Source organism: Balaenoptera borealis (genome assembly GCF_965194805.1).
Source record: "Balaenoptera borealis genome assembly, chromosome: 3".
In the NCBI taxonomy this organism is placed as follows: Eukaryota; Metazoa; Chordata; class Mammalia; order Artiodactyla; family Balaenopteridae; genus Balaenoptera; species Balaenoptera borealis.
The window spans coordinates 123397719-123417751 of NC_138866.1; the positions used below are offsets into that span (position 1 = coordinate 123397719).

Sequence of the window (20033 nt, forward strand, 5' to 3'; positions counted from 1 at the left end):
GTGCACTTATTTAAAATGTGCTTGTGAAAACTGACCTTTGTAGAGAATACAGGTTGTGCTGCCCTGGTCCTCAAAGAGTTAATAAAACTAGCTTTCACTTTGCTTAGTTTCCCAAAGGTAATTTGGCTCATTTCCCAGACCAAACCCCTCAGGTAAAGGTCAAGGTGCAGTGGGTTATATTAAGGTGCAGAATTCGAGCCTCTTATATCTCGCCCAACTTGTAGTCCTCCAGAACTCAGTGGGAGCTATGGTTCATCAGAGCTTCAGAACATGATTAACAGACTGAAGAAGGCCCTGTAGAATTTCCTTTAATGGGGAATTGTATGAGTGAGTACAGTGGGTGAGTCTTTAATATTTCTTGCTTTTTAGCATCCATATTTTGTTTTGAGAACCCCTTAAGAGTACAGAGCTATGTTTCATGTATGTGGGAACAGGCCCAGGGAATTCCTCACTGGTTAATAGCAGCAACTCTTTCTTGTAGTTTTTACAATAGGCTTAATATAAATAGCCCATTCCCTGGGAGGAAAACAGACAAGTGAGGGTGGAGTCATGGTTTCTGAACCCGCCTTCACAAATCATTTTTGACAAATGGAAAAGAGAGCTTCCTTTTAGTAATAACGATGAGATTGGGGGAAGTAAGAGGAAAGGCAAGAGCAAGGCTACAGAGATTAGGAGCCTAAAAACACCTTTTTAGAAACCTCTCAACTTGACTCGAGAATAAGAAGAGAGCGTCTGGAGGTTTAATGTTTTTCCTGTCAAAGGGGGATGATGTTTTTTAATCACTTTATATTTATTGCTTTGAAATTTAAAATGGCTTATACTAACTTTTGCCCAGCAAAGGTCATTTTCCCTCTCCTGAAGCATGTTGATAACTTCTCAGTGACACTAAGTGGCATCTGAGAGTGTCTCAGAAGTGTCACTTTGCTTTTCTTCGCTAACGCGTGGAAGTAGAGCTCCCTTGTTACCTTGAATTTATGATGTTCCATATTATGAGAAACTAGCTTTGTTTTGGATTGATAACCTAAGGCAGCCCATTAAGAAGAGGCAGCATGCTTTACCATGTGAAACCTCCTTTACATAAACCACCCTGTTGACTGCTAGTGAACTGATCCCTTCCCACCTCACCCTATCCCCAAGAGCCAGATTCCATAATGGTACCTCCCACTCATTGCTTACTCTCAGTATAGAGAGACCTCTGGCTCTGCCAGCTTTGAAAGAATATTTTTGAAGTTGTATATCCAGCAGACTTCAAGGCTTATTTTTCTGTTCCGGCACATGCATAATTTCCATAATGAAAAATTGATAAGAAAGTACTCCTCCTTCAGATCTACTCCCTCAAATCCACAGGTGATATATGTTCTGATGACACATGATCAAACAAAGTACCTCTTTTAAAGAAACTTGTAAATGTTACCATGACTCACTGCCATTTGAAAATCCAGAAATAACATGTAACAGTATATAAGATGTTTCCTTTCGTTCTTTCTCTTTGCCCGTTAAAACAAAAAACAAAAAAAAACAGGAAGAAAAGCTAGCTGGTGAGTGTGTGACAGCCTAGGAATACTTTTAGTAGGCCCAGAAACCATTAAAGGTGCCTGATTTTGAATTTGTTTCATTGAACCAGCCCAGTGAGATTTTCTAACTAGGCTGGTTTTCTCCACCAACATTTAATAATCATTCCACCCCCTTGTGCTTTATAGCAACAGAATTGGAAGTTCAGGCAGGGTGGGATGTGGGGAAGACTGGAAGAGATAGCTATAAGCAAATGAGCAGGCAGCAGTGAAACAAGATCGGGAAACACAAAGCATCACGGATGACCGTCCTCTGGTATGTGGCCAATGGGATGCTTCAGATTCATTTTAATAGATGAGATTAACTAGAGGTCAGAACTTTCTTTTCCATTTGCCTTGCCTGCTGCATGCATACAGACAAAGGTTGATGCTTCACTGTGCTCCTAGCAACGAGGCTTCCAGGCCTCAGTTTACCTAAAATAATTGCTTTACTTCCTTTTTTAAATCTCAACTTTACTCCTGATCCTTTACTAAATAGTTTCATAAATACTTTAGTGTGTAGTAAATACTATATACTAAATAAAGTAAATACTGTAAAGTATTTCATATTTATTATAGTATTATAGCATAGTTCACCCTTTTTATTTGCGAGTTCCACATCTGTGGATTCAACCAACCATGGATTGAAAATATTAGGGGAAAAAAAATTCCAGAAAGTTCCAAAAAGCAAAAATTGAATTTGCAGTGCACCGGCAACTGCTTACATAGCATTCACATTGTATTTACAGCTATTTACATAGCATTTACATTGTATTGGGTATTATAAGTAATCTAGAGATGATTTAAAGTATATGGGAGGATGTGTGTACGTTATATGCAAATACTACAGCCATTTTATGTAAGGGACTTGAGCATCTGTGGATTTTGGTATCCTGTGGGTGGTCCTAGAACCGGCCCCCTTCAGATACCAAGGGATGACTGTACTATAGTATGGTAAATATAGTAAATATGCTAAATACTTTCTTAAATACTTTAGTGTATTAGTCTTTAACTAGTTAAGCATTCGGTTCCCTCTACCCCTACTACCTAAAAAAAAAGTTCCACTCCTTACCTGTTACTCTCAAACTTCCCTCTGAGCCTACTATAGCTCCTCTACCAAACTGAATTCTCAATATGTATGAATCAAGTATGTATCAAGTATCCCAATATATATATGAGAGAAGTATCTGCCTGCATGAAAGACTGCCTTATATTCAGACAAGTATGTTGGGGTTTATGACCCATTGCTGTGACTATAGGGCCAGTTATTTACATTTATGACAATATGTGCCTTCCATAAATCTAAATTTTAGCAAAAACCTTTGAATGCCAGTGTGATGGTGGTCTGATTTGTTTCAGTCACGTGACCCATGAAGTGACAGAGGATTTTTCTCCTCGGGATCCAAGCACTGTTGTTGTGAAGCAGGATGGTGGGGGCTGTACTTCAGTCACACCGGCATTGCCGCTGCCTGAACTGGAAAGGGAAGAGGAAAAGGGAGACATTTCAGGTCCTATGGACCCGAATCCCTGTAGTGCGACATACAGCAACTTAGGTAAGTGCAAATGTCACGTAAAGAGTATTTAAAGTTTGTCTTTTTATGTACCAGCCTAATGCTTATTTCCCTGGAAAGATGGTTTTTATTGTTCCATGGGGCAAAAGTTGGAAATTGGAGTTATAAATTTTAACTCACATCAGAAAAAGTCCTGTATTTAATATGTACTAGGCATATATTAAACACCTGTTACCATGAGTCCTGTGCCATGTGCTAGGATTCTGACATAGTCCCTGCCTTGAGAGACTCACCTGGAGGGAAAGAGATGAACTAGTTAATGATTTCAGTATAATATGATGAGTGCAGTGATAGAGGATTCACACGGAATTTTTTTGTTTTGTTTTTTTGGCCGTGCCATGCAGCTAGCGGGATCCTAGTTCCCCAACCAGGGATTGAACCTGGGCCCGCAGCAGTGAAAGCGCAGAGTCCCAACCAACGGACTGCCAGGGAATTCCCCACACAGAATATTTTTATATTATACAGGGAAGGGTGTCAAAAGATGCCTTCCAGGGGACTTCCCTGGCAGTCCAGTGGTTAAGACTGCGCTGCCACTGCAGGGGGCGTGGGTTCAATCCCTGGGCAGGGAACTAAGATCCCGCATGCTGCATGATGCAGCCACACACACAAAAAATTGATTAGTTAAATAAAATAAAAATTTTTTAAAAAAGAAAGAAAGATGCCTTCCTGGAGATAATTTCTGAACTTATTTAGCTGGTTGACAGAGGGAAAGAAGAGTAACAACATGAGCAAAGAACAGGCAACACATGAGCAAAAAGTATGGAGATGCGAAACGGCTTGGTACGTGTGAATAACACATCCGTTTAGTGTTGCTGAGGTGTGCCCTGGAGAGTTAGACAAGATCATGCATTTCAGGCTAAAACCTTAGATTTTTTTTGCTGTTTGTGGTAGTGAACCACTAAAGGGTAAAGGGTTTTAAGCAGAGGAATGACATGATTAGATTTGTGTTTTAGGGACTTCCCTGGCAGTCCAGTGGTTAAGACTTCGCCTTCCAGGACCTCCCTGGTGGCACAGTGGTTAAGAATCCGCCTGCCAATGCAGGGGACACGGGTTCAAGCCCTGGTCCGGGAAGATCCCACATGCCGCAGAACAACTAACCCGGTGCGCCACAACTACTGAGCCTGCGCTCTAGAGCCCACGAGCCACAACTACCAAAACCCACACGCCTAGAGCCTGTGCTCCTCAACAAGAGAAGCCACCTCAATGAGAAACCCACGCACCGCAACTAAGAGTAGCCCCCACTCACTGCAACTAGAGAAAGCCCACGAGCAGCAACCAAGACCCAATGCAGCCATAAATAAATAAATAAATTTATTTAAAAAAAAAAAAAAAACTTCACCTTCCAATGCAGGGGGTGTGGGTTCGATCCCGGTCAGGGAGCTAAGATCCCACATGCCTCGCGGCCAAAAAACCAAAACATAAAACAGAAGCAGTATCGTAATAAGTTCGATATGGTCCACATCAAAAAAAAAGAAAATCTAAAGAAAGATTTGTGTTTTAGAATGTCCACTGCAGGCTGCCATGTGAGGATGAATTAGAGGCAAATTATTTGGTAGCAGGAAATCTGGTAGTTGGATACTATTGCAGAACCACATAAAGGGATGAGAAAGAAAGGCCTCAACTAAGATAGTGGGGAAGGGGAACAGTGAATAGATTTAAGAGAGATTTGACAGGTAAAATACTGCAGTGGTTAATTGGATATGAATGATGTAAAGAATTTATAATATATCCCAGATTTCTGGCTTGGAGCTAGCAGATTTGAGGAGGGAAGATCCCAGTTATTGGAGGTGTTTAGGCAGAGCCTGAGGGATCATCTCTCAGAGATGCTGTGAAGGCGAATCCTGCACTACACAGAGGGTTGAACTAAATTATCTCGAATGTACTTATCAATACAAAGATCATTCAATTTTGAAATCATCTTCACTCTTCTTCCTTGACTGCCCAGTGACTTCTGATCTCTCTCTCCCTTGAGTGTCACCGAGTTTCCTTCTGAAAAGCAAAGCTTGGGGCTGGACAAGGATTTCTTAGTGCTCGTCTCCCATGAAGTCAAGAGAGAGATGAGTAGCATGAGCTGGACTGCCACATGCGTAGCGCTAGTAAGATTCTTATGGACCACTGACCAATTCTCACATCTGTCTGGAAACCAGTGGCATATAATATCAAAGCATTCTTCTACCTAGTGTCTCACCTCCTTTCTTTGTCTTTTTCCTCTATCAGGTTATTGTAAGGATAAATCATTCTAAGATCAGCTAGTGTACTTGGAAATAAGGGCATCCTTAAGAAGACCAAAAGGTTAGGTAAAACTATTGGAGAAATGCTCTACTATGTCCTTTTGGGTAACTCAATCATAACAACCCACATGCAGTTGAAAATACATTCCATAAGGAGAAGACTTCCATTCTAAGTTCCTGAAGCCTTCTGTGATTTGTGGGTAGGGGAGAGTAAACTCTTGCAGTTTACCCAAGCAACCATCTTGGATACCATTTTCCAGTTGGAATAGACTTTATAGTCAAGTGGTTTATTGAACTTTTTCCATGCTTTTACATTTTATGAGACATATTATGAGATGAAATTTTTATTTTTTTATTTTTTATTTACTATATGTCCTCAGCAAATATATCAGGAATTATATTTCAGACATTCTTACTGCACTGAAATTTCTTTCATGACATCCTCAGTAAAATATATAAAAATTTTTACTGATTGTATGTTATCTTATGGCATCTTTTCTTTAAAAATATCCATTTGCCCACATCAGTTAAAGTTAACTATTTTATCGTATTATCGTCTCAGTTAATGTAGATTGTTAGAAAAAAATAGAGCATTGCTTTCATGAATATGCCAAGTGCCTTACATATATTAACTCATTTAATCCTCACAACAACCTTAGGAATTATTATCCCCATTTTTCAGATGAGGAAAGTACATCAGAGTGCCGTGCCCAGAGTCACAGAACCTGTAAGAACTGAACCAAGATTGTGAACCCAGTTTGTCTATATTACTAGACTATAATGATTGCAACCACTAAATTCTTAGAAGATACTGAAGGGCTGCAGCTGTCTCCCCTTTCTTTTTAAGTCATCTACTTTGAGACACAAAAGTTAAGACTTTTTTTTAAAAAGATTATGATTTCTTAGAGTACAAAAATACCAAGTTACAGATGCCCCATCAGAAAAATAGCTTTCTTTCTACCTATTGCTTTACTTTTAAAAGTATGTGATACTCATAAAATGTTGCCTAACTTTCCTTAAGTGCTTAAGTGGTGATAACTTGACTCCATAGGATATGATACATAGTTAGTTGCTTCTTTGGAAAGGTTTTACTATGTGGGTAAAATAATAACTGAGTAATAGATAGGGTTGGCTCCATCAGTTCTACAAGCTGATAGGTGTTTTTTTTGTTTGTTTTAATTTTTTGTTTTGTTGTTGTTATTTTTCCTAATGGAACAAGTATTTCAGGTGACATTTGGAACTTACCTTTTTAAATATTTTCAATAAATCATTTGCATGAAGTTTTAAACTATCCCTTGGAGTAATTTCTTATAATTTAATGCCCTGGTAGCTTTAAAAAAAGAAATTGTGTGTTTTAAGACCAAAAGGAAGCAAAACCTCTTAATATAATAGCTTCAGATCCTTTTAAATATTCTAGAACCATTCCACAAACACATGTTACATATTTCTTTTTCATTTTCTTTCCATATTTCTTCTTCTTTTTAAAAAAAAATGAGTCAGAGGACGGATGGACTGATGGAAGAAACTGAAGGAGGGAAGTTAAGGGTTACCATAATTTTTGCTGTGGAATTTGTTTCTGAAAATTGCATTGTGAAGTGGGCTTAGGAAGCGGTGTTATATAGTAGGAAAAAAAAACGTAAGTTTGGGGGATCAGACAGGTTTAGGTTTATATGACAGCTGTATCACTGCCCACCTACATGATTGTGGGTCAGTTATTTACCATCTCTGAGCTTCAGTTTCCTCATCTGACATGAGGGAATAGTAGCATCTGCTTTGTAGGGCTGGTGGCAAAAGAAGTACTTGATACATAGAAGTGCTTAATAATTGTGAAGTTCCTTTATTTCTACGCCAAAATATACTGTTGCTTTCTTTTTTCAGTATGTTTGATGTGCTAGCCAGAAAATGTAGCATAATGCAGAAATAATTTTAAATGTTTATTAGAAATGTTGAATAAGCAGAGCAACAAAATCCAAGTCCAAAAAGTTGTGGGCTGCCTGTACAACTGATGACTGAGAGCGTGAAACATGATAGAGAAGACAGGACACCAAGGTGGCCAACAGAGACCAGAGGAGAGATAACAAATAACAGCGAAGTACTGCGACAGACCCAGTCCCCCAAAGTCTGCTAGTTATAGCGAAACAAAGGGACATGGTTTGCATTTGTTTTGTAGTTCCCACATTTCTTAGATAGTTCTGAAAACTAGTAAGTCAAAAAAAAAAAAAAAAAAAAACTGGATTGGAATAGGCCTTGATTACCGTACATCAGGATCTCCCGTTAGACCTCTACCTTTGAGACAGCTTCCTTTCTCTGCTATGGTATAACAAGAGCTGTTGTGATTCAACCATTCCCACAAAAAGCTACCGACTGATGCGAACCATCCATTTGTTTTTCACCTTAGAGATCCCTCTCCAGGGTTAATTCAGCTGCCTTTTTTCTTGTCCTTAACTTATAAAGCAAACTTTATTTTGTTTATAACTGAATTAATTGTAGATTTTAGAGCTACAGTATACAGTTTGGTAGCCACTAGCCACATCTGGCTATTTAAATTTAAATTCATTAAAATGTAAATAAAAATTCAGTTCTTCAGTCTCACTAGCAACACTTCAAGTGCTCAATAGCCACATGTGCCTAAGAGCTGCTGTATTCAACATGCAGATACAGAACATTTCTGTCATCACAGAAGGTTCTGTTGGACAGCACTGCTTTAAAGAATTGGTTATTTGGGGGATTTGCATTGTCTTCTGTGGGCACAAAAATCATTATTGGTTTTTATGCGCTTGACAACTGCTTAGGAAGGTTGCGCCTTGCAGAGTAATGGTTTTCCTCTGGGTGATGGTGATACGTGATCACTGAACAAACTCTGATCTTTAACACTTTAAAACACCCAAAACTGAATTTAGCAAGGTATCTGCCACCAAAATGATTTCCTAAAGAAGTGATAGAAAGTTTTTTTAATCAGACCTTCAACATTTCCCCATGTTTCTTATGTCTGTCTCAAAATATCTAGAAGAAATATCGCTAGATTTTTATGTGGCACACCTGACTACTTTATCAGCCTGCTGAAATGAGGATCTTGTAATGACTTCTACTCTGTTGGAAATTAGTTGGTGACTTTAGCTCTCCTTCACTCACTTTTTAACCGAGTACTCTAGACGTTACTTTTTAGAAAGATCTATCTAGTCTCCCTTTACTGGACAGAATTTTGGCTTGTTCCTCTTTCTTTGGGCCTACAACCTAGCACGTTATCTAAAACACACAGAAGGTGCTGAGAACATGTTTGGATGAATGTGCCAAAAATGACTTAGCATTTGACTAGGTAAGTTTCAGGTTAGGGAAACTGAGCTCTCCTGAGGAAAGTTCATACAGGAAAATTTCAAATCCTAGTTTGTGTGTTCCATTTATCAGCTGGCTTTTTTTTCTAAAATGAGACTTAATCAGGGGTTTCCTAGTTAAGGAATTATGTAAGCCGTACCTCAGTTTCCTTTCCACGTGAAACTGTCCACATTTCTCATCTTGCTTACCTAGAGCATCTCCTTAAGGCTGCACCGTTCAAACACTGAAAGAAAACACCTGAAAGTCTTCTATCTCCAGAACTTCCTTTGGCAATGTATTGACCATCAGTGTTAAATTTTAAAGAATAGATAAACTTAAAGGAATGTCATTACATTGCCAGCCTTGATGGTTGTAATTATGGAGTAATGTCATCATAAATGGCAGCTTTAAAAAAAATCATTCTGAAGAGTATATTACCATTCATTCATTTACTCAGCAAGTAATTATTGAGGAATAACAATTCTATGGGCCAGACATTATGCCACACAATGCAAAGTTAACTATTTGAACCAAAGATGAAAGAATTGCATATTTTTAGATTATCTGGATGTTTTTTAAAAAGTGAGAGTGATAGCTCTGAACATTTGTTTGTGAATTTGCTGTACTTCCTAAAAATGTAATTATCTCTATTTAAAAAGAAACTATAGACTGTGTTCCTATCTTTTAAGTTAGCTGCATTCACATTTAAAAATAGTTTCCCATGTACTGGAATTTGTTGGCAGAGCGCAATATTCAAATTACATAGATAACTTACCCCCAAATAAATAATCTCTGTTCTTGGAGAGGTTCTCATTAATGAGATCTTTAAAAATTGAGTCTGTCAGCTGCTACACCACTGACATTCCTTAAAGTGGTCCGTGTATCTCTTTATTTGAGGCTAAGCCTGAGCCTGAAGTGGTCTTAAAGCTTCGTTTTATCATTTGGCATGAAGTTGATGTCCCCTGTGGTTTGCCAGTTGGTGCTTACATTTAACTGTGGTGGGACCTAGCACAGTAAAAATGCCCAGATAGATTAGGACCCTTCCTCCTAAGTTGCTGATGCCCACTGCCAGGGGATGATACAGTGAGTGCTGGGGGCAGCCAAGGAGAGGCCTACTTATTTGACAAGGCTGGTGCACAGTGTGCTGTGTGGCATCTATATTTATAAACTCCAGTGCATCTTTCCCAGTTTGGTGATGATCATCTCTTCTGTTGTCCTCTCCCTTCCCGTTCTCATCTGTGTTACTTGTCATGAGCCCTGGGAAAAGATTAAGGATGAATATTGAAATTACAATTTAAATAGAAAAATATATTCCATTTATTTTGGCTTTAACACTTTCGCTTGTTGAGTGCCAGTTATCTCCTGGGAACCAGGCTAGGCACTGGGAATACTAGTGCTATCTTCAAGGACTTCTGCTCTTTGGGAAAGACAGCCATGGGGGCTGGACTCTTAGGAGCTCATGTGATAGTTGCTGTGATGCAGGTATTTAAAGGTTCAATAAAAGCCCCTGCCTGGAGGAGTCTAGGAGAGGGTCACTAAGTTTTCAAGCTTGAAAGAAGAGTAGTTGTTTGCCAGATTGACAAGCAAGGGAGAACATTCCAGGTAGAAGGAAGAGTATGTACAAACACCTGAAGCTTGATAGAAAAATGAATGTTCAGTTAAAGGTAGCTTAAGTGCAGAGTGAAGGAGGCAGAGTTGGCAAAATGGGACAGAGTGGAAAAGCAAGGCCAGATCATAAATGGTATGTATGTATCACAATGAGTGTATCTTTTACCTATAGGAAATGGAGAGCCACTGAAGAATTTTGGATAGAGGGACATGATCAGGATTTTTTAAAGATCATTCTGGAAACTACCTACAGAATGACTGGAGGCAGGGAGACTGACCAGGAGACCATGACATTCCTGTCTTACTGAATAAAGAGCTAACTGTACTCATTAACATACTGCTTCTGTCTAAATGGGTTATCCTTAAGTGCCTTTAATCCCTAGCACCCTAAGATTGTAGTGATTGTCAGGTCTTAAGCAAACATTTGCTGTGATTTGTCCTGAGTGTGTCTTCAAATGATAGTGCCTTCCAGTAGATGTCTATAGTGATGTAATTATTATTTTGAGTTTTTTACTATATAATCATCTTTAAAATGTTGATCTTTACAGATAATATTTTTCTTATTTCCTTTCTATTTATTATACCAATTGTGTAAGTTTTTAGAGCCTATATCAATAATCTTCCTTCCTGAGGAGTTTTAAACACCTTTTTGCTTCTTTGAAATAGTGTCATTAAATTATTCCCTTTTAATCCATCTTTCATCATTTGCTTTTCAGAAGGTGATATAAGGCCTTATTTGTCAGTCTGAAGACATTTTTAAGTGAAGAGAAAGTATAAAGATAGAGTTTAGAAACTCAAAAAGAAAGGAAAGTAAGGATTGAGTGTGGTTTAGTCAAATATATTTGTCCAAAAGAACTTTTTAGTCTATAGCAAGGCAAGGTTTAGAACACAATCTATTTTTCTTTCTGTTTAGAGAGCTGGCATGCCACAAAAATGTAGAGTATGTGATGTTATATCAGGCTTGCTGAAAGCTGAGCTTAGTGTCTGGTCCCGGAGGCTTGAGAAGAATGTACAGGATTAAAAGTTTAAAATAAAAACAGCTAAGATACCAAGCTTTTAAAACATTGACCCAGATGATTGGAATTCAGTTAGGAGAACTTGTCCTTCTCAGAAGAAGAAAATTAAAAAACACAGGACGCTTTTAGACTTGGGCGAATGGCTTGACCTACTTGCATGGGCTGTAGAATGTTCATGGTTTCATTTGGAACGCAAACATTTCTTATTCCCATGTGGAAATCTTAGCTCCCAGGAGATCATATCCCACTGTTTAGGGAGAAAAACCACTATCAATTATCTTTACCTCCTTGCTGCCTTGGCTGTCCATTTTCATTTTGGAATGATGACCAACTCTGCTGACACTCTGTCCTTCAGTCTGGCAGCTGTTTCCTGCACACTTGCTGTGTGTCTCACACCGTGCCAGAAGTTCTGAGGAAATGTTAAAAAAAAAAAAGAAAAAATACATACACACATTATAAAAGGCTAAAAATGCTATCATAGAGTGAAAAGTGGTAAGAGAACACAGAGGAAGAAGGGATGGCTCCCAGTTTGGAGGTGGGGATTAGAGAGGAGGGAGGGCTTCAGTAGAGAAAGGGTTATTTGAGCTGGGCTTAGGACGGAACACCTTTACTAAGGCAGAGATGTAAAAATAAAAACATAGAGCATATTAAAAGAACAGGAATTGAGTGATTCTTGTGGGAGGGTTGATGAGAAATAGTGGTAGATAAGGCTGACAGCCTTGACCAACTTCCTGAGGAGTTTGGACTTTATTCTGAAGGTGGTGGAAAGTGGCATGATCAGCCCTCTTCTACGTTCTCTGATAAGCACTAAAAGAGCTGCTGCTGATGATAGACCTTGTCTCACCTGTCAGTTCTGAGGTCATTTAAAAGAAAAGAAAAGCACTTTTGGAATCCTCCATTCCTTCTGTGTCCATGATTGTTTTCGTTTGTTCTGATTTAGAAAAATGGAAGGAAAATGACCATCCCATAAAGATTCTCCTAAGGTCCACATTGGAAGGAGTGAGAATAGGTTCATGTTTCTAGTTTTTTTGTTCATTAATTCCTTTCTTCCTTCCATTTCCCCCTCAGCCAGACTCTTTGCTTTGTCCTGGGTGTACAAATGAGACAGGTCTCTCTTCTCAATGAACAAACCCATGGGGAATTCAGACAGGGACACAAGTCAAGCACTCTAAGTGCTTAGAGAGAAATGTTCACAGAATGTATCTGTGGTCCCAAGGAAGGAGAGGTCAGTTTCGTGAAGTGGAGTAAGAAACATTCCTCAGAGGCAGAATGTTTAAAGATGAGAGGAGAGGGAAATCATTCCTGGAAGAGGGTCAACATGAGCACAGACACAACATGAAGTAGCCAAGAGTGCTGGAGAAACCACAAGCAGTTTGGTAGCCCCAACTTATGACACAAGGGGAAATGCTATGAGAGAAACAGAACAACAAGGGCAAGGTCATAAAAGCCTTGCTTTCTGTGCTGAAGCAAAGAAAACTCCATCCTCGGGATCAAGTCCAAATTCTCAAGGACAGAATTTTTGAAGTAGAGGAGTGCCACAATCAGCTTTGGTGTTTGAATAAAGTCTCTAATGGCTAGTGTGGTGAGGAAGGCAAAACTGGAGACAGTGGTAACAGGACACTGCCACAGTAGTCAGGACAGGAAGATAAGGTGCTGATGCAGTTCACTACTTCTAACCTTTTCCACTGTCTGGGTCAGCAAATGGAAAATGAAGATTTGTTACAAAGCATATTTCTGTCATCTTGTAAATAAACTGTGCTTCTGACTTCTCACATTAGCTGAGGCAAAGTAGGGCTGGGGCAGCACTGGGAGGGAGGCCTCACCATCACAGAAAGAGTTCAGTAAATGCCAAGCCCCTACATCCTTCGTATTGTTAAGAGCACAGAAAAATGGGAAGATATGACTGAAAACTGAATTTATGGTGGTTTCTAAAAATGGATTGTTGATTTGCTTTATTTAGATATAATTTATGTACCATAAAATTCACCCTTTTTGAGTGCGCAATTCAATGAGTTTTAGTATATTAACAGAATTTTACAACCACTACCAGTATCTAATTCCAGAACATTTTCATCACCCCAAACAGAAACCCATTAACAATCACTCTCTGTTTCCATTCTCCCTTCCCCCGAGCCATGGCAACCACTAATCTACTGTCTGTCTCTATGAATTTGTGTATTTCTAGACATTTCATGTAAGTGGAATCATATGATATGTGGTTTTTTTATTACTGGCTTCTCTCACTTAGCATAATGTTTCCAAGGTTCATACAGGTTGTAGCACATATCAGTACTTCATTTCTTTTTATGGCTGAATAATATTCCGTTGTGTGGCTATGCTACATTTTGTTTATCCATTCATCATCAGTTGATGGACGTTTGAGTTGTTGACACTTTTGGGCTCTTATCTTGTACTTCTACTCAAGTGTTGCTGTGAACATTTGAGTACAAGTTTTTGTGTGAACATATGTTTTCATTTCTCTCGGTTATATCCCTAGGATTAGAAATGCTGGGTCATGTGGTAACTCTGTGTTTTATTTTTTAAGTAACTACCAAACTGTTTTCCAAGGTGGTGGCACCATTTTAGATTCCCACTAGCAATGTATGAGGGTTTGAATTTCTCCATATCTTTACTAATACTTGCTCATCGATTTAATTAAAGCCAGCTTTGTGGATATGAAGTGATGTCTCGTGGTTTTAGTTTGCTTTTACCTAGTGAGAAATGCTGAGCATCTTTACATGTGCTTGTTGGCCATTTGTATATCTTCTTTGGAGAAATGTCTATGCAAATCCTTTACCCACTTTTAATGGGTTATTTATATTTTCATTGTAAGAGTTATTTATAAATTCTAGATACAAGTCTCTTATCAGATATATAATTTACACTTATTCTCTCCCATTCTAAGGGCTGTCTTTTCACTTTCTTGAAGTTAACCTTTGAAGCACAAAAGTTTTTCATTTTTATGAATTCCAATTTATTTATTTTTTTCTTTTGTTGCTTTAGGTGTTATATTTAAGTAATCATTGCCTAACCCAAGGTCGAAAAAATTTATTCCTATGTTTTCTTCCAGGAGTTTTATAGATTTAGCTCTTAACATTTAGATCTTTCATACATTTTGAGTTAGTTTTTGTGTATACTATGACGCAGGGGTTCAACTTCATTCTTTTGCAGGTGGATACCAAGTTGTCCCAGCACCATTTGTTGAAAAGACTTCTCTTTCCCCATTGAATTGTCTTGGCATCCTTGTTGAAAATCAGTTGACCATAAATATGAGTTTATTTCTGGACTCTCAATTCTATTCCATTCATCTGTATTTCTATTCTTATGCCAGTACCCCGCAGTCTTCATTACTGTCGTTGTGAAGTAAGTTTTGAAGTCGGGAAACGTGGGTTCTTCGACTGTTCTCTGTTTCAAGATTTGGGCAGGGAGGCCTACTCTTGATCCTTTGTGTTTCCATATGAATTTTAGGATCATCCTGTCAATTTCTGCAAGAAGGCCAGCTGGGATTTTGATGGGGATTACATTAAATTTTTAGATCAATTTGGGGAATATTTCCGTCTGAATATATTAAGTCTACTCCATGAACATAAGATGTCTTTTCATTTATTTAGATCTTTAATGTCCTTCATCAGTGTTTGGTAGTTTTCCATGTACAAGTCTTACACTTAATTTCCTAATTTTTTTCCTAAATACTTTATTCTTTTTGATGATATTGTAAATGGAATTGTTTTCTTAATTTAACTTTTGGATTATTCATTGCCAGTGTATAGAAATACAATTGATTTTTTTTTAAAGGGCTATTTATTTATTTACCTATTTAATTTTTGGCTGTGTTGGGTAGCAGGGGCTTCTCTTGCTGCGGAACACGGGCTCTAGGCGTGCAGGCTTCAGCAGCCGTGGTGTGCGGGCTCAGTAGTTGTGGCTCGTGGGCTCTAGAGTGCAGACTCAGTAGTTGTGGCGCACGGGCCTAGCCGCTCCGTGGCATGTGGGATCCTCCCGGACCAGGGCTCGAACCCATGTCCCCTGCATTGGCAGGCGGACTCCCAACCACTGCGCCACCAGGGAAGCCCACAATTGATTTTTTTTCACATCTTTATTGGAGTACAATTGCTTTACAATGTTGTGTTAGTTTCCACTGTACAACAAAGTGAATCCGCTATATGTATACATATCTCCCCATATCCCCTCCCTCTTGAGCCTCCCTCCCACCCTCCCTATCCCACCCCTCTAGGTCATCACAAAGCATTGAGTTGATCTCCCTGTGCTATGCAGAAGTTTCCCACTAGCCATCCATTTTACATTCGGTAGTGTATATATGTCAGTGTTACTCTCTCACTTTGTCCCAGCTTCCCCTTCCCCACCTGTGTCCTCAAGTCCGTTCTCTATGTCTCCGTCTTTATTCCTGCCCTGCCACTAGGTTCATCAGTAGAGTTTTTTTGGATTCCATACATATGCGTTAGCATACGGTATTTGTTTTTCTCTTTCTGACTTACTTCACTCTGTATGACAGAATCTAGGTCCATCCACCTCACTACAAATAACTCAGTTTCACTCCTTTTTATGGCTGAGTAATACTCCATTGTATATATGTGCCACATCTTCTTTATCCATTCATCTGTCGATGGACATTTAGGTTGCTTCCATGTCCTGGCTATTGTAAATAGTGCTGCAATGAACATTGTGGTACATGTCTCTTTTTGAATTATGGTTTTCTCAGGGTAGATGCCCGGTAGTGGGATTGCTGGGTCATATGGTAATTCTGTTTTTAGTTTTTTAAGGAACCTCCATACTGTTCTCCATAGTAGCTGTATCAATTTACATTCCCACCAACAGTTCAGGAGGGTTCCCTTTTCTCCACACCCTCTCCATTTTTTGTTTCTAGATTTTTTGATGGTGGCCATTCTGACCAGTGTGAGGTGATACCTCATTGTGGTTTTGATTTGCATTTCTCTAATGATTAGTGATATTGAGCATCTTTTCATGTGTTTGCTGGCCATCTGTACATCTTCTTTGGAGAAATGTCTATTTAGGTTATAATTGATTTTTTATATTGCTCTTATATCCTGCAATCTTGCTGAACTGGTATATTAGTTCTAATAGTTTTTTTGTGGATTCCTTAGCCTTTCCTATATACAAGATTATGTCACCTGTGAATAGAGGTAATTTTACCTCTTTTCCAATCTGCATGTTTTTATTTCTTTTCCTTTCATGATTTCCCTGGCTGGGTCCTCCAGTACAATGTAGACTATAAGTGACAAGAATGGAAATCATTGTCTTGTTCCTAATCTCGTGGGGAAAAAATCTAGTCTTTTGCCATTAAGTATGATTTAGCTCTTGGTTTTTCATAGGTGACCTTTATCAGGATGAAGATGATCCCTTCTTTTCCCAGTTTGTTCAGTGTTTTTATTATGAAAAGTATTGGATTTTCTGAAATGCTTTTTCCACATCTGTTGAGCTGACCGTGTGAGGTTTTTTTGCTCTTTATTTTGTTTACGTGGTGTATTACATTGATTGATTTTCAGATGTTAAACCAACCTTGCATTCCTGGGGTAAATCCAAATTTGTTGTGATGTGTAATCCTTTTCATGTGTTGCTGGATTCAGTTTGCTAGTATTTTGTGAGGATTTTTGTGCCTAGTAATAAGGGATATTAGTCTATAGTTTTCTTGTAATGTCTTTCTCTTGTTTTGATATATAGGTAATATTGGCCTGTCATAGGTTTCAGGTTGGTAAGTGTTCCCTCCCCTTCTATTTTTTGGAAGAGTTGGTGAAGGATTGGTTTTAATACTTCTTTAAATGTTTGGTAGAATTCATCAATGAAGCCATATGGTCCTGGACTTTTCTTTGTGGGGATTTTGTAAATTATTAATTCAGTATCTTTACTTGTTACAGGTACCTATACAGTTTTGCCTCTTTTAGCCCTAAATATTTATTCCTTTAGTCATTCAAGAAATGTTTATTGAGCATCAATTATATACAGGCCCTGATTTTTGACATAGAGGGTACAGCAATTAGTAAAACAAAAGTCCTGGCCCTCTTAGAGCTTAGCATTCTCATACTCTTTCTCTGTCTCATTCTCATGCTGTCTATATATTCATATTTCTTATTTATATGTAATGTAGCTCTGTTCCTTATAAAAGAATATTGCTACATGCTGTTGGTGGAGAAAGGGCGTCCTTAGGTTTGCTTATATATTGTCATAGTTTGTGTAAACTCTTGGGTGTTCTTGAAGAGAGTTGCATATGTGGGAAATGGAGTATATTGTTGTTATAATCACAGTTTATATGGTGCTTCCCCTTGGCATTGCTACAAGGACATGATTTTTAATAAAACAAGCCACCATCTTTATTCATTATCATCCTCAAGACCATCTGATGCCTTCTGTTCTGTCTAATCATCAGTAGGAGCATAGTTTTCTAGGGCTGCTATAACAAAGTACCACAAAGTGGGTGGCTTAAAACAAGAGAAATTTATTCTCCTGTAGTTCTGGCAGCTTGGAGGCGAATTAAGGTGTTAGCAAGGTCACGTTCCCTCCGAGATTCTAGGTAGAATCCTTCCTTATTTCTTCCTAGCATCTGGTGGTGGCCATCAATCCTTAGCATCCCTGGCTTGCAACTGCATTACTCCAGTCTCTGCCTCTGTCATCACATGGTGTTCTCCCTGTGTGTGTGTCTTCATATCACATTTTCCCCTTCTTATAAGGACACCAGCCATATTGGATTGAGGCCCACCCTAATGACCTCATCTTAACTTGATTACCTCTACAAAGACTCTATTTCCGAATAAGGTCACACTCACAGGTACCAGAGGTTAGGACTTCAGTATATTTTGGGAGAGAGGACATAATTCCACCCATAACAGAGCATTATGCTCTACCTCTGAAATATTGAGTGGAGATTTCATTTTAATAACATTACTGATTTTAATAGCTTTTATTAAACTTTCATGGTATATTTCTCTGTCTTTAAAAAAATAATGCTCCTTCCCCATTATACAATAAGTCCTGAAGGTGTCATTGATCACATACTTATGCGTTTTATCTTCTTCTAAGCATAAATTCTAGAAAGGAAACAAAGATGACTGGTCCTGTAACTAGAGCTTGTTGTAAGAGAATTTCAAAAGTAGCATCTCTCAAATCACAGTTTATATGCCCCCCAAAATAAAACAGAATCATGTAAGAGTTTGTGAATGATGTTTGAAACAGCAGTTGACTGCTCATATACATGGTTCCCCTTACCACAATCTCAGGGATCTTATACATAGACCAGTTTAAGTGGTGTTGGAATCCATCTCTGTAGTGAAGTGAAATAACATGGTTTATGAAATTGTATTCATATGTATTGGATGGAGAATGACAAGTGCTGTATACAATACAATGTAACTTTGGAACAAAGTTAAAAGAATAGAATAGTATCTTCTGAGCACCAGTCTAGCGGTCTCATTTGCTAATCCCAATTGTTTTTAATAATGCTCCCAAGTAATTTTTTTTTATCCACAAATACTATCATCTCTGTTCTGTCACAGTACAGTTATTTGAGTGTCTGTCACTCGTTAGTACTCTAGAGTGGTGAATACAGCACTCTTAGGGCCAGGAGTGGAGAATATGAATTCCTTCTTGAAAACAAAGCCCATTGCCCTGTTCCTATGGCAAAGAAATACGGAGACATTGTTCACATTTGTTGCTTCCATCAAGTCTTGAACTCTTACCTTTAAATTTAGCTATTTGTTCTTTGTTTTCTTTTACCATTTTTAGATTAAAGCATTGACTTCTTATATTCTCGTGGCCACCTCCCTTATTTCTGCTTAAGTTTCAATTATGTAACAAGAATGAAAACTTCACTTAATTATTCTTTTTTTCCCCTTTCTTTCTTTATTTTAAAACAATACAGGGCAATCTAGAGCAGCCATGATACCTCCCAAGCATCCACGGCAGCCTAAGGGAGCTTCGGATGATGCCATTGCCTTTGGTGGGAAAACAGACCAAGAAGCACCTAATGCTTCTCAACCTACACCACCCCCACTGCCAAAGAAAATGATCATAAGAGCCAATACAGAGCCAATCTCCAAAGACCTCCAAAAATCCCTGGAAACTACTCTTTGTGTCATGGCTAATCCCACCTATGATATCGACCCGAACTGGGATGCCAGCAGTGCTGGCTCTTCAATCAGTTATGAACTCAAGGGACTGGACATTGAGTCTTATGACTCCTTGGAGAGACCTTTGCACAAGGAGAGACCTGTGCCCTCAGCAGCAAACAGCATCTCCAGCTTAACCACTCTCAGTATTAAGGATAGATTTTCCAATAGCACAGAGTCCCTGTCCAGCCGGCGTGGTCCCTCTTGTAGACAGGGCCGGGGTATCCAGAAGCCACAGAGACAAGCACTTTATCGAGGACTTGAGAATCGTGAAGAAGTGGTGGGTAAAATCCGAAGCCTTCATACAGATGCCTTGAAGAAACTGGCTATTAAATGCGAAGACCTCTTCATGGCTGGGCAGAAAGACCAGCTCCGTTTTGGGGTGGACAGCTGGTCAGACTTCAGGCTAACCAGTGACAAGCCATGTTGTGAGGCAGGTGATGCAGTTTACTACACAGCTTCATATGCAAAAGATCCACTTAATAACTATGCAGTCAAGGTAAGGAAATTTTGTAAATCTGATTTTAACCTTCTCCAACACACTGTTATTGAGATGGGTCTGGTTTTATTTTTTTTTTCTTCATTCCTCCATTCAGCAAAAACTTATTGA

The 20033-nt window shown here is 38.8% G+C and overlaps 1 protein-coding gene and 1 long non-coding RNA gene across 9 annotated transcripts in view; one reads left to right on the top strand and one right to left on the bottom strand.

Moving 5' to 3' along the window:
• Positions 1–20033, top strand: part of PEAK1 (pseudopodium enriched atypical kinase 1) — a 297677-nt gene that overhangs the window by 255377 nt on the left and 22267 nt on the right. For 7 of the 8 annotated variants that reach the window (XM_082386950.1, XM_082386949.1, XM_082386954.1 and 4 more), the window contains 2 exons: positions 2910–3103; positions 19177–19922. In XM_082386950.1, coding sequence (XP_082243076.1) covers positions 2910–3103; positions 19177–19922 — 940 coding nt within the window. Of the gene's footprint in view, positions 1–2909; positions 3104–19176; positions 19923–20033 lie in introns of those variants that run through there. The other variant, XM_082386957.1, reaches the window with a different exon arrangement.
• The window catches only part of LOC309626400, a 47767-nt gene continuing 35007 nt past the window's right edge, over positions 7274–20033 (bottom strand). Inside the window, exons 2-3 of the long non-coding RNA XR_014243158.1 lie at positions 11573–11697; positions 7274–9921 (exon numbers count right to left, since the gene is read on the bottom strand). This is a non-coding gene — a long non-coding RNA (uncharacterized lncRNA). The remainder of the gene's footprint in view (positions 9922–11572; positions 11698–20033) is intronic.